Source organism: Linepithema humile, chromosome 6, assembly GCF_040581485.1.
Source record: "Linepithema humile isolate Giens D197 chromosome 6, Lhum_UNIL_v1.0, whole genome shotgun sequence".
NCBI classification, from domain to species: Eukaryota; Metazoa; Arthropoda; class Insecta; order Hymenoptera; family Formicidae; genus Linepithema; species Linepithema humile.
This window is the reverse complement of record NC_090133.1, coordinates 14388711-14402201: the sequence shown is the minus strand read 5'-3', so window position 1 is coordinate 14402201 and position 13491 is coordinate 14388711. Positions and strand designations below refer to the sequence as shown.

At 26.0% G+C, this 13491-nt stretch overlaps 1 protein-coding gene across 4 annotated transcripts; it reads right to left on the bottom strand.

Annotated features, from left to right (window-relative positions):
* Positions 1–200: 200 nt before the first annotated feature.
* LOC137000614 (uncharacterized) lies at positions 201–12376 on the bottom strand. Of its 4 annotated transcripts, XM_067357786.1 has the most exons (11): positions 11298–11411; positions 10858–10987; positions 10592–10766; positions 9846–10003; positions 5618–5876; positions 4479–4682; positions 4063–4384; positions 3842–3986; positions 2950–3026; positions 2512–2718; positions 201–1950 (listed from the first exon to the last, which is right to left on the bottom strand). In XM_067357786.1, the coding sequence occupies exons 4-11, from the start codon at positions 9881–9883 to the stop codon at positions 1916–1918; spliced, it is 1287 nt and encodes a 428-aa protein (XP_067213887.1). In that variant the 5' UTR covers positions 9884–10003; positions 10592–10766; positions 10858–10987; positions 11298–11411; the 3' UTR covers positions 201–1915. The 4 variants fall into 4 exon arrangements, with proteins under 4 accessions (XP_067213887.1, XP_067213886.1, XP_067213888.1 ...); XM_067357785.1 differs by having other exon boundaries at positions 201–2718; XM_067357787.1 differs by lacking the exons at positions 9846–10003; positions 10592–10766; positions 10858–10987; positions 11298–11411 and having other exon boundaries at positions 201–2718; positions 4479–5174; positions 5618–8132.
* Positions 12377–13491: the final 1115 nt, after the last annotated feature.

The following is a 13491-nucleotide window of genomic DNA, read 5'->3' as shown; positions in this document are numbered from 1 at the left end:
ATGTGTGAGATACCAAACGTTCTCTACTTATATTCAAATGAAAACGAAGCACTGATACTAAATATATAAAATGCGGCACACTATATTTTAAATATTTATTTAAACAATAGTTTAAAGTGAAAAATAAGAATTGAAATATCTTTGGCTCAAGAAACATACATTTGCAGAAATTAAATCTGTATCTTCATATAAATGACCTATATTACTTAGAAGTATAAAACTATCACAACACTTAGTACATATTCGTAACAGTATTACAGAAAAAAGTAAAAGTATCTTTGGCATCTTATAGCTTTGCACAAATTGGAATCTCTAATTACGTTATATGCGAAAGATACATTTTTCTTAGAATATAAAATGCTGCCATTTCTATAATGATACGTCTTTTGAAAGATATAACTCATAGTCATTCTTACTCATAGTTATAAACAGGAAAAAAATTAAAAAATTTGACGTCATCCATCAATTTGTAGCTAAATGTTCAATGCGATTGGATAAAATAAATTGTACGTACCATTATAGCAAAGACATTCCGGTACATTTAATTGATATCAACTTCTCAACTCTACTTATATTTAGGTAATAATCTCTGGTATTATATATAAAATACATACAATAAGTCAGGTACTTTGCCTTATTTGGTTAAGGCTGTATAATAGTATAAAATAAAATCACAGTTTCATACTATATGTAACAAAAAAAGAATAAAAACATTCATATATCTTTGACGCAAGAAACATACATTTACAGAAATTGAATGTCTGTATCTGATTATAAATTATACCTATATTTTGACTTAAAATAAATCTGAAAAAAGCTGAAATTTCTATAATCTATACATCTTTCAAAATATACAAACTATTATTCTGAGGGTGATCCTACAACGCAAATTGTCGCCTGATTGTCAGTCAATACAAAGTATTTTTCAGTTAAAGCCATTATTAAGTTGTCATTCTTCGCGATAAAAACCGAAATTTTCAATGCACTGTAGAACCACTCTGTAGACAAATAGAAAAAAGTGTAACGTGTTTAGCACTTATTATCGGAGAAAAGAATCGAACTTTTATCTATCTTATTAAAGTAAGTTATTAACTCCGCTTGCAACAATGTATAATCAATCTATAGATGTGTATATATGTATATATATATATATATATATATATATATATATATATATATATATATATATATCTTTCCAAAGTAAAATTACACAAACATCTATCTCTATCACAGAATCTTTTTGTCATCAATATTGATATCATTCGAGTAATATTGATATCAGTGTTTTTGAAACTTAAATTCTCGAAACTCATCATGTAATATTAATATCAGCAATTTTGAAATTTAAATTTTTTACGTGGATAGATATAAATGTTTTATGTAGATAGATATGAATGTTTTATGGTTTTCTAATTCTTACGTAATTATCATATGTTATGTTACATATCGGACATTGATCGGCTTCTAAACGTTCGATGCATAAAAAGCAACAAGCCAAATGACCGCAAGGTATAAAAGCATGTGTACGCTCGTTTACAAGACACACAGTACATATGTTTTTCGTACATTCTTCTTCTGATGCAGTTTAATATCATCCTTCAGTTTCTAATCCAAAGAATAAATATGATTTACTTAATTTAAATATAAATATTCATCTTCCAGTACTTTCTATATATTTTATTTTTATTAGAAAAAGAAAATGTTAATATTAAGTATATAAATATTTGTCGAAGTTAACAAATCTTATTTTATTTTAATTCTGCATCAGTAGAATGCTGTGAAATAATTACCTTGCTGCAATTAAATTAAATTCTTATTCTGCGACGTTTTTTTGATGATTCTTTTGATGATATTTTTATTTCTTCCTTTGATACTTTATCTATCCTTTGTAAAATCACCTTTAACTCTGGTAATTTTAAGATATCTTGTTTTTGTGTGTTTTCGTGTTCTCTATTAAAGTTTTTTGTTAACAAATATGATACTATAGTAATATATTTATTATAATAATATGATAGCGATATATATTTTTTAAAAACATAAAATCCCGCATAGAAAAATTTGGTTATATATGTCCAAATTTTTCTATGTAGGATCTGAAATTTGTGTTACTGTAATTGCAAAATTTATTTTTAATATAAACAAATATATACATCTTAGATGTACAAAAAAGATTGTATTATAATTTGTGTTTGTAAGGGAATATAAATAATGATATGTTTAATATGAATATATATACAATAACTTATTATATATCCGTTATCAATTTTGATGTATAAAAACATTAATTTTATAAGATCAATAACAGTCAAATACTAAATAAAAAAAAAAAACAAAATTGTTATCTAGTAGAATTGTTATAAATTTATATAATATATGTTATGTTATTCAGTTGTAAAAGTAATAAAAATAAATTTAATGGAGTATATTATTTCATTTTATTCAAACCACTGTATTTCACTTTTTTTAAAAGTATGATGCTTGCAAATGTAATATTAAAATTTACATGTTTACCTTTATCAGTGTTTAACACATTATTTTGTCTTCTTTTGTGATATTTTGTACGTGAATGATTCATTTCCTCATAATTTAATGTTTGTAATGGTGTTTTCCTTTTTGTATTAATTTTTGTGTCATCTTCTATATTATGCAGTGTATTTGATTTTGTTTCTAAATACACATGATCATATTCTTCATCAAATGTTGAATTAGGTATGTTATCTTTTGTAAAAATATAATTTTTATATTAAATTTAAATATATATCCATACAATCAAGATATTTAACATTTTTATTTCATATATATTAAATATTTTAAGAATATAATATCTTTACAAGATAAAGTTTTTTTTGTATATATTTATTTAGATGAATTTAAATCAGAGGGTAGTATTTTTCCACTTTGCGAAAGCTTCAAATATCAAATTTTATTAATTACTAATAATAGACATACCATTAGAAAGTAATTTATCCTTTATCATATTTTCATATTTGTCGTTGAAAAAACGTAAGAAATTATTGAGATCCAACCTAAAAAGAATAAAAAAATACTTTTACTATGTATTGCATATATACTACTATGTATTACATATGTAGAAATAAAAAAGAAACATATAAAAATATTAAATTTACAATATAAATGCAGGATGCCGAAAATGGAAATTAATATCTTCATTTCATGTTCAGTCGCAAATTTAGTCGTTTTTAATGAAAATTATTTAACACAAAATTGAAAATATTGATATTTATTTTTAATTAATCTTTACGAAAAATCAATCTAAAAGTAATCTTATAAATAGAATCACACATTTATCTGTTCTTTTAGATACATCAATTTTTCTTGTAATTATCTGATGTAAAAAAATGTAAGATTACGTAAATTGTTATTTTTTAAATAGCTGTTTTTTTCAAAGCTTTTATTTAAAAAATGATAGGAATCAATAGATATAAATAGTACACAATAGGTTTTCAAAAATATACTGCTTATATACAAAAAAGTAATTGAAAAAACGACAATAAATTAAATTTTTTTATAAATAAAGCTATTCTGTGTGCTTTTATAAGTCGACTTTCTTCTCATTTAAAAAATTTATATTATATCGATTCTCAAAAGTCTCGAATCTCGATGTGGATTATTTCTCGCTGTCAAGTCAATTTCATATCTAACAGCTCTTGATTATCGCGTCAATTTATGAATTGTTAAAATTAAAGTCTGTTTTAGTCTTTGCATAATACATTATATAATGTATAATCAATTCGCTATTAATGTGTTATGCAAAGATTAAAAATTGCGAAAGAAAACGTCGATGAAAGATTATGTGTTATAGAATTTTATATAAACTAACCTGCCTGTTGCAAAATAGTTTTGCATTTTTAATATTTTATTATCTCGGTTTCTGTTTTTAATAGTTGTATAATGCTCAGTAGTTTCGGTTGTTTTTAAACGTTTCAGTTTTATTTCTTCGTCAGTTATTAATATTCGCAGATTATCTGTAAGCATATTATTTTGTCAAAGTTTGTTTACTTTATATATAAAATGGAAAAAAAATATTAATGAGAACATTACCTAAGAAACTCCAGACGTTTTCATGAGATTTACTGAATTTTCTTCCTGCTATGTTATGGAAAGTTTCTGTTATATTATTTGTCCTTACAGGACAATCATAAACGCTGACTTTTGATGCTAGTGGTAACCAAGTTTTGCGTACATATGTTAAAAAATCATTAACAGCAGGATATTCATGAGAAATTTGATCGACTTCAAATTGTATAAAGGAAAGTGCTTCCTCAAAACAATCAGAAGGAACCAATGCCATACTCATAGTCATTGATAAAATGTTTCTTGGTGCATCCATTAAGCCTAATCGCCGCCAATGACGCAAAAGTGCCTGTAAGTGAATATTTATGTATTATAATAACTGGTTTATGTAAATAATATAGAATAAACATAAAAAATAAATTATGTAAAATTATAATGCACACTTGATTATAGTGAAACCAACACCCATGTGCTGCTGCTGCTGGAAATTGTTCATTTATCACTTTCATGGCTGCTGTCTCATAGTCGCTCATTATAAATTTTACATTATGTTGAAGCATTGGCACTAACTCTAGAATTTTGTTCCAAATAGCTCTGTACATATTACTAGAACGACTTTCACACAGGATAAAGATCATAGCAATACCCTGCAAAATAAACAAATTACAGTATTCCTATTATAATTAAACAATGAATAAGAGTATGGGATAAAGCATCAATTGATATTGTTCAAATCATGATTTTATTGTTTTTTAAAGAAAAAACATATTTAAAAGGCTCATAGATTTATTATAAAGAATAAGAGAAATCATATACTTTTATATAATTTATAACTTCATAATATACATATAAAATAAATATTAAATTATATTTTTTTAAAACTACTTTTTTTAAATTTGACATTTTCTATGTCTATATTATAAAAGAATAAAATTAGTATTTATTAATAAAATAAATTAACTTATATTACAACTTTTTTATACTATCTTTTTTTATGATTTATTGAGTAATATTATATATATGCAATATTTTATCTAGTGATAATTCATGTTATAATATATTTTTTTATTACTTATTACATTCATATATCGAGTATGTAGTGTATACATTTGATTCATTAATGGTACACGTGGAACAATCTGCAAAGTTAACATTATTTAAATGTATTACTTTTAACCTCTTAAATAGTAGACTCGTGTGTATTAATAATGATACTCGGTATAAACTGTGAGGATGACGAGTCAGTAGTTGGATATTCTTTTATAATAATTAATTTGTTAAAACTTTATGATTACTCATCCATACATGACTTTTATATACAACTAATTTTATTGCATTGATAATGGTTGCGTACTTGACCGAAACATCTACAGTTTTTAACATCAAAAATTTAATAAATGAACATTAAGAGTTTTAACAAATTAATTATTACAAAAGAACATCCAATTCTGGCTCGTCATCCTCACAGTTTACACCGAGTATCGTTATATATTATTTTTATTGTATACATATACATATACATATACATATACATATATAGAAACAATATACTGTGTGTGTATTATAAGATATACAAACTTACATTAAATGTGCCATCGACATAAAGTTCTGTTGATTTTTGTAATTCTTGCAATAGCTCATTACTTGTAAATATTAATGCTTTTTTTCCATCGCTGCAAGTTACATTTCCTTTGTAAAATTTTTCAAGAGGTTGGTAAGTTGATAAATTCGTAGCAAGAGTCTCCATATCTTTTGGTAAAGTTTGGCGAAGTTTGATTCTTTCACGGTACAATGTAGTTTTCAATGTTGCATATGATAATGTTGTGGCTGCTTCAGGATATCTATATTACAAACAAATATCTGTATTACAACAAATATAAGTTACAAGCAACAATAATAAATTCTTATATTAATTACAGAATTAAAATTGATATCTCAAGAAAGAGTGTATGTAATATCTATGATTCATGTTTTAACAAATCTATGATTCATATTTAAAGTCAAATGAAAGCGTACAAAATTCAGAAATAAATTGAACAAGTAGGTAGTATAGACATTATATGGTATGTACAATATTTCTTCAAATGTTCTCTAATTTGTTCTCATTAACTAGTATTTGTGAGAAATGATCTTATTTAGAGCAAAATTATTTGTAAACAAATTATTCGTTTTTCTGCAAAAAATTCGTATATTTGATCCTTAATTTTATTTAATTTTGTTTAACTTCTTTGTAGAATATACACATATATTTATATAAGACATAAAATGTCATTATTTAATCGTACTAAATTTACCAAAAAAAGAAACAATAGCAGAAAACATTGCACAAATAACAATCAATAAAATCATTATATTAATCAATTCTTAAAAACTTCTGTTTCCTACTTTAATATATAAATAAAAATTGTCAATCTTCATGACTATTCAAATAAAATAATAAAAAATGAATATTATAATCATCTTTGTAGTATTTATAATATTAATGTTAATAAAATTTAAAAACTTACATTACAAATCAACAAATAAATTATTTATACTATATATTTTATAAAAATATTTTAAATTGTAAGAAGCCAATATAAAATAGATATACTGTATTTAAAACTTTAAGCTCATAAAAATATGTTGAGCATTTGAAAAAAAAAACTTAGGTTTGTTAAAACATGAATTGAATGAAAGTAACCATACATAGGGTGTTCGTCTAATTATTCGGACAAATATCTCATAACTGATTGAAGTAACGAAAATAAAGGAAATATGGTTTTTAGTCCCCAATAAAATGTACATAAAATTTTTTTTAACTTGTGACCTTTTTGAGTTTTAAAGGTCACCATTGTTTTTTTAAGTTGAATCATCATAATTTTCTTATATAAATCGATTTCTTATCACATTCTGTATAAAAAGTTATAAGGGTATAATAGAAAAAAAAAAAAATAGTTTACAAGATATTTTATATCTTAGTTTGATCTATTTTGTCATAAAATACAAAATACCTAAAAAAAACATTTAATTTTTGAGAAGCTTAATACTTTTATGCACTAAATAATGAGACAAATCAATTGGTGCAAAAAATACAGTTGCTTTAAAAAAAATATGTAATTTGCAACATGCAGTTGCATACTTTTTTTAAAAACAACTGTTTTTTTTTACAAAATTAATTGATTCCTCATTATTCTGTGCATTAAGGTATTAAGATAAGATTACCGAAAATTAAATATTTTTTGAGATATTTTATATTTTATAAAAAATATGTCAAACTAAGATATAAAATATCTCGTAAATTATTCATTTTTTGTTCATTACATCCGCATCCTTATAATTTTTTACACAGAATGTGATGAATGGATTTATATAAAAAAAATTAATTTATAAAAAAAATTGGTGGTTTAATTTAAAAAAACAATAAGACCTTTACACACACACACACACACACACACACACACACACACACACACACACACAATATAATAAGAGAAGTAAGAGTTATTTCTTTATAGGATATTAATAAGGCATACATTGTGGAACAAAGAAAAGCATTAAATAATAGCAGAAATGTAAAATTTAGATACATTTAAAAAAGCTTAAAAACTTGTTAAAAAAAAGTACAATAAATAAATCTCTTTTAAGAAGTTCAAGATGAAGGTAATGAATAGGAAGATGCAGAAAAAACAACAGAAATTAAAAAAGAAAAACCAGTCAAAGAAAATTGGGGAACAAATTTAAAAAGATCTAAAAGAATATGTAATACACCAGATTGACATATAGATTGTATACTTATACAATATTACTATAATCTTTAATTTAGAAAAAAAAATGTAATCAAACAAGAAAAAATCTCCAAAAAAAAATATTTAGAGTACATATAAAATTGAAGATATTAATGAATTAAAAGAAAAAAATATCATTACACAAGTGGATTTTCAGGATTAAAAATGAATGATAGGAAATGCAAGGGAGATACTTGTAGTAAAAAGTTAAACAACATAAATAGATCAATAAAAAATTTTTAGTCCTGTGATTGAAACGAGGAGTCAACCACTGTAGCAATCATTGTACATTTTTTAAATGTACAGTAATATATATATATATATATATATATATATATATATATATATATATATAAACATATAGACAATCACAATGCAATAGCATTAAAAATAGAGTGCTAGTCAAACATCTAAAATAGATGTTAAATTCAGATTCATATATAAATTTATTAAAAATAAAGTAATAAAACTAAAATATTGTTCAAGAAATGTTAGCAGATATTTTAATTAATCCATTAAATTCTGCAAAATTTGTTAAATTAAAAAAAAAATTATTATGCAAATAACACAAAATTAAGAAAGAGTGTTAAAATAAGAATCAAGTTAAAGTAATTTTGTGCAAATTTTATAAACAAAGTAGTGCGCGCGCGTGCATACACACACACACACGCACACACACTATTTATATATATATATATATATATACCCAGAAAACATTTTGCGCGTAAATATCTAGCAAGTCGCGCACAAATATGGCTCATATTGCGCAAGCAAAACCCTATTCCAGTGCGTCGTCATAGCGGTAGCAAAACGCTAGCACACTGCGTTCAATCTCAATAAGCGGTATGCACGCAAAACGCTAGCACACTTTGCGCACGATCTCAATAAGCGATATGTACGCAAAACGCTAGCACACTTTTGCGCGCAATCTCAATAAGCGATACGTACGCCTGTTGCTTGCATATGATGCTGCAAAGTTTGCGCGATTTGAGAGTCATATGCACATGCGAGTTGAAAGCGATATGTACAGACGGCGTCATTATATAATGTGTCTTCCTATTTTATACAGTATACATTATGTTTATACGTAATCCGTAATATATATTAGTGTAATATATATTACGAATTATGTATAAACGTAACGTATACTGTATAAAATAGGAAGACACATTACATAATGACGCCGTCTATGCAGATGAAATTAAAGCAATATACTCTGAAATTACTATATAAATTTTAATATTATATATAGAAACGTTATACATCATGTATTTGTTTATATTGTATGTAAATATAATGTCTCTGTAAAAAAAGTAATATATAAACAATTGAAGACGATTATATATACCATATTATAATTATTAAATATATGTATACAAATTAGAACACATATAATTTTAGTCATGCAATATTGTATATAATTATATCATTATCTACATTATAATCATTTGTAACAGTTTACCACTTTTCACAGTAGCATACATACAATAAGCAAACACATGTATACGTTCTTACATAATATTAAATTTTATATAGCAATTTAAGAATATATTTTATTACAAACGGATCTATTATATGGATCTATCATATGGATAGAAAGAGAATTCCGCAAAAAAAGAATTTTTTTTATAAAATAAAATAAAAAAATTATATATATATATATCTAATTAAAAATAAGTAGAGACATATATGTATATATAAATTCTAGCGTTTTATTAATTAATTCTTTTTACAATATGAATTAATTCACTCTTCTTTATATGAAACTTTGCGTAAGTAATGTGATAAAATAAAAAACTGTTCAATATGCATGAGTTCACTCTTCTTTATATAAAACTTTGCGTAAGTGATATGATAAAATAAAAAATTGTTCAATATGCATGAGTTCACTCTTCTTTATATAAAACTTAAAATAAAAAACTGTCACATCTATTCATTGCTTTTTTTCATAATAATATGAATAGTTTATAGTAGATAAAATAAAAAGATTTTTTCAAACATATTTAAACTTTATAAACAAAAACTTTTAACTTATTAATTTACTTGATGAAGATCTTCTTCGCGCGATTCGTCTTGATCATTTTGATCTCTTGAGTGCATACGCTGTTGATGTCGGTGTCTTTGTTTAGCTGAGCGTAAGGCTTCCGATACGTAATATTTAAACTCAGCCGTTGTTAATTTTGAATGTACAGAAGTAGCATCTAAAATAAAAATACTTATTTTAAATAACTAGCAGATATTTAAAATAATTATCTGTGATTTAATTACAAATTTATTATAGATTTATATAAAATTTATTTTGAAATATACATTCATATATAGGGTATCTCGAAATTCAACTACAATAAGTTTGTAATATAAACATTCTTAAAAAATTAAGCAATAAAAATATATATTTGCGGTTATTTAGTGTAAGAAATAATTTTTATAATGTAAGAATTTGAAGTCAGAATTTTTTTTTAAAGTAAGAATTTAAAGTCAATTATAGGCTATACATTTAGAAAGTTGCTTATCCGTGAATCACATATATGCGATACCAATATTATTGCACATGCAGCTTACGAATAAGCGACCGTCTGAATATGACCTACAATGGGCCAACTTTAAGGCCTTATATCTAAATAAGCATTATATTAAAAATTCTAAATATTTTTATTACTTCATTTTTCGAGATCTTTACTGCAGTAATTTTATTTTTTATGCTTGAATTAAGATAATTTTATATGAGTATTATTGCAAATTTATTGTCGTTGAATATATATAAAATATAATTCTTGTTGTAGACATACCATATAAAGCATTAATTATTCGTTGATCCGATAACTTTTCCTTTATAGAGCGGTTATTATTGTCTTTGCCTGTCCATGTGAATGATAGGGCTACATTTGTAGTAAAAATCTCTTTAAACGCCAAATGTATTATTTCTTTTGCATTTCGTCCTCCAATGGATGCAAGGTATTCTACCTATTATAGATAATATGCATTAACATAACATATAACATATTACATAATAAAATATTGATTCATTAAAAAGATAAGATCAAAAAATTATTACTATTTCGGTATATATTGTGTCGTCTGACCGATTAAACTTTAATACTGCTTCAACAGTGTGAAACGGGATTATGTTTGGTTTCACAGGTCTTCTATTTATTTTTTCTATATGTAAGCATTGATTCCTCGTTCTATTAACAAAAAAATTATAAACAAAGTGTTAAATATTCGATAATTTTCTAATAAAAAATGTTTCTAAAATTCCTTACATTTTAAATAACAAGAAAAAAGTTGTATTAAGTAAATCTTGAAATTTATTAATGCAACAGATGGTTTTTATGTCTTATATAAAAATTTCAAAAAATGAGATAAAAATTACATTATAGAGATTAGGAATTACTGGAAAAAATAGAGAAAAAGTTTCATAAACACAAGTCTATTATTAACATGCAAAAAAGACAGATAAGCTATTTTAAAATTGTAAAAGAATTGTTTCATTACCTGAATTCTGTCATTACGTTTCTCACACATTCCATCACTTGCATTTTAATTTCATTGATAATATTAGTATTTTCCTGCAGAGTATTTTGATGATACGTTATGGTGGGATTAGGATATTCGTGATTAGAAGTGAGTGTATAATTAGGTTGTGTGTTATAAGTAACATTATTATGAGGTACTGGAGCTGACAGCAAAGTCAATGATGGAGTCTCGGAATCACGTGACAGTGAGGATGAATAAGATTGAGGTGAAGATGATGTATAAGATTCAGGACTTATTACTGAAGACGATTCAATTGTATTTTCAAGATGTGCCATCTTCTGATTACGTGTTGATTCTCTATTATGATGTGGTGTATAATGAACCATATTATTTGTCATCGGAATTAATGGTGGAATATGAGATGCCGATGATACTGGCAAACATTCATATGATGAAAGATGTTTAGTCGCATTTTGACAAGGTATTTCTATATTTCCGATAGGACACTCTGTATTATTATTCATTTTATAATCATATTTTTTATTACGTATTTGTTCAGTATCAATCATTGAAGTTAATGGAAAAGATAAAATCTGAGATTCTGAGAATGTTTGAGAATTTGTAAATGATGGATGTTTAATTGTTGAAGAACATGAAGGCTTAGATATCGTACAAAATGAAGATTGAGATACGATAGATGAATTTGTTACAGATGTCACTGGAAATTGATCGTGAGATATCGGAGTTGTATTGGCAAAAGGTCGAGAATTTAATGCCAATTGAGATGCAATAATTGGTTGAGAACCATGTATAGATGAATCATCTATATGTGACGGCAAGTGAATTGATTTGTCAGTTGAGAGTAACGTTATGGATGCAGAATGACATTTGGATGCACTGTTAATTGCTTTCTGTTTAGCCAATTCTTCATTCTCATATTGTGATAAATTCTTTCGAATATTTCTGATCTCATCTGTAACAGAAGTCTTGTTTTGCTCTTTATATCGTTTAGCTGATTCCCCTTCATTGTCAGAAGATTCGGTAGTTTCATAACGCAAAGGTTTTTTTATATTTTTTCTCTTAGGTCGTCTATTCATATTGACTTTATATCTGCAAAATTAAAATATTTAATTGTTACATAAACTTTGGCAAGAATAATTTTATCATAAAGTAGCAATAAAAAACATGATTATATATAGTAAGTTATAAAGAAGATAATGCACAATATTAACAGTCGGGAAATATAAGCTGATATCGCAATGATAATGAAATATTTTTATGTAAAGAGATAAGTCTATATATAAATTTATATATATTAATATATACAAAAGAAAATGATAGTTATATATATTAGGTGTAGTAAAAAGTAATCCATTATTTTTCTAATAGATGGCTATAGTAATCCGTATCTCGCGTTGTATAAGTGCGATCGGGTCACGCTTTATGGCGTTAGAAAGATAAGATTTCGAACTAAAAAACTTCTGAAACAGTTTTGTGATTGCTTGACTCAGCATTGTTTGAGCGCACGTCAAGGATGGACACCAGCAAAGAGAAAATACGTCATATTCTACAGTTTTTCTTTGATAAAGGTGAAAACGCAAGCCAGGCGGCTAAAAATGTGAATAATGTTTATGGTCCTGATACTGTAACAGCCAATTACGCGCAATTTTGGTTTCGTCGATTCCGTTTCGGTAATTTTGATGTCAAAGATGCACCACGCCCTGGAAGGCCAATTGTCGAAAATGTTGATAAAATAATGAAAATCGTCGAGTCCGACCGTCATGTAAGCACTGTTTCGATTGCCCAGAAGCTAAACATTGCACAAAAAACCGTTTGGAACCACTTAAATAAGGCTGGATTCCAAAAGAAGCTCGATGTATGGGTGCCTCACGAATTAACGCAAAAAAACCTCATGGACCGAATTTCCATCTGCGAATTGCTGCTGAATCGCAACAAAATCGACCCATTTCTGAAGCGGATGGTTACTGGTGATGAAAAGTGGATCACTTACGACAATGTCAAGCGAAAACGGTCGTGGTCGAATCGCAGTGAGCCGGCGCAAAAGGTGGCCAAGCCAGGATTGACGGCCAGGAAGGCTTTGCTGTGTGTTTGGTGGGATTGGCAAGGAATCATCTACTATGAGCTGCTCCCCTACGGCCAAACTCTTAATTCGGATCTGTACTGTCAACAATTGGACCGTCTAAAGGAAGCA

Excerpts from the sequence above, each read along its gene's own strand:
- LOC137000614 (XM_067357784.1), bottom strand. The coding sequence starts at position 12,376 with ATGAATAGACGACCTAAGAGAAAAAATATAAAAAAACCTTTGCGTTAT. Across the intron at positions 10,988-11,297 it reads AACGTAATGACAGAATTCAG|AACGAGGAATCAATGCTTAC; the intron begins GTAATGAAACAA and ends TTTTGTTAATAG. Across the intron at positions 10,767-10,857 it reads ACACAATATATACCGAAATA|GTAGAATACCTTGCATCCAT; the intron begins GTAATAATTTTT and ends TATCTATAATAG.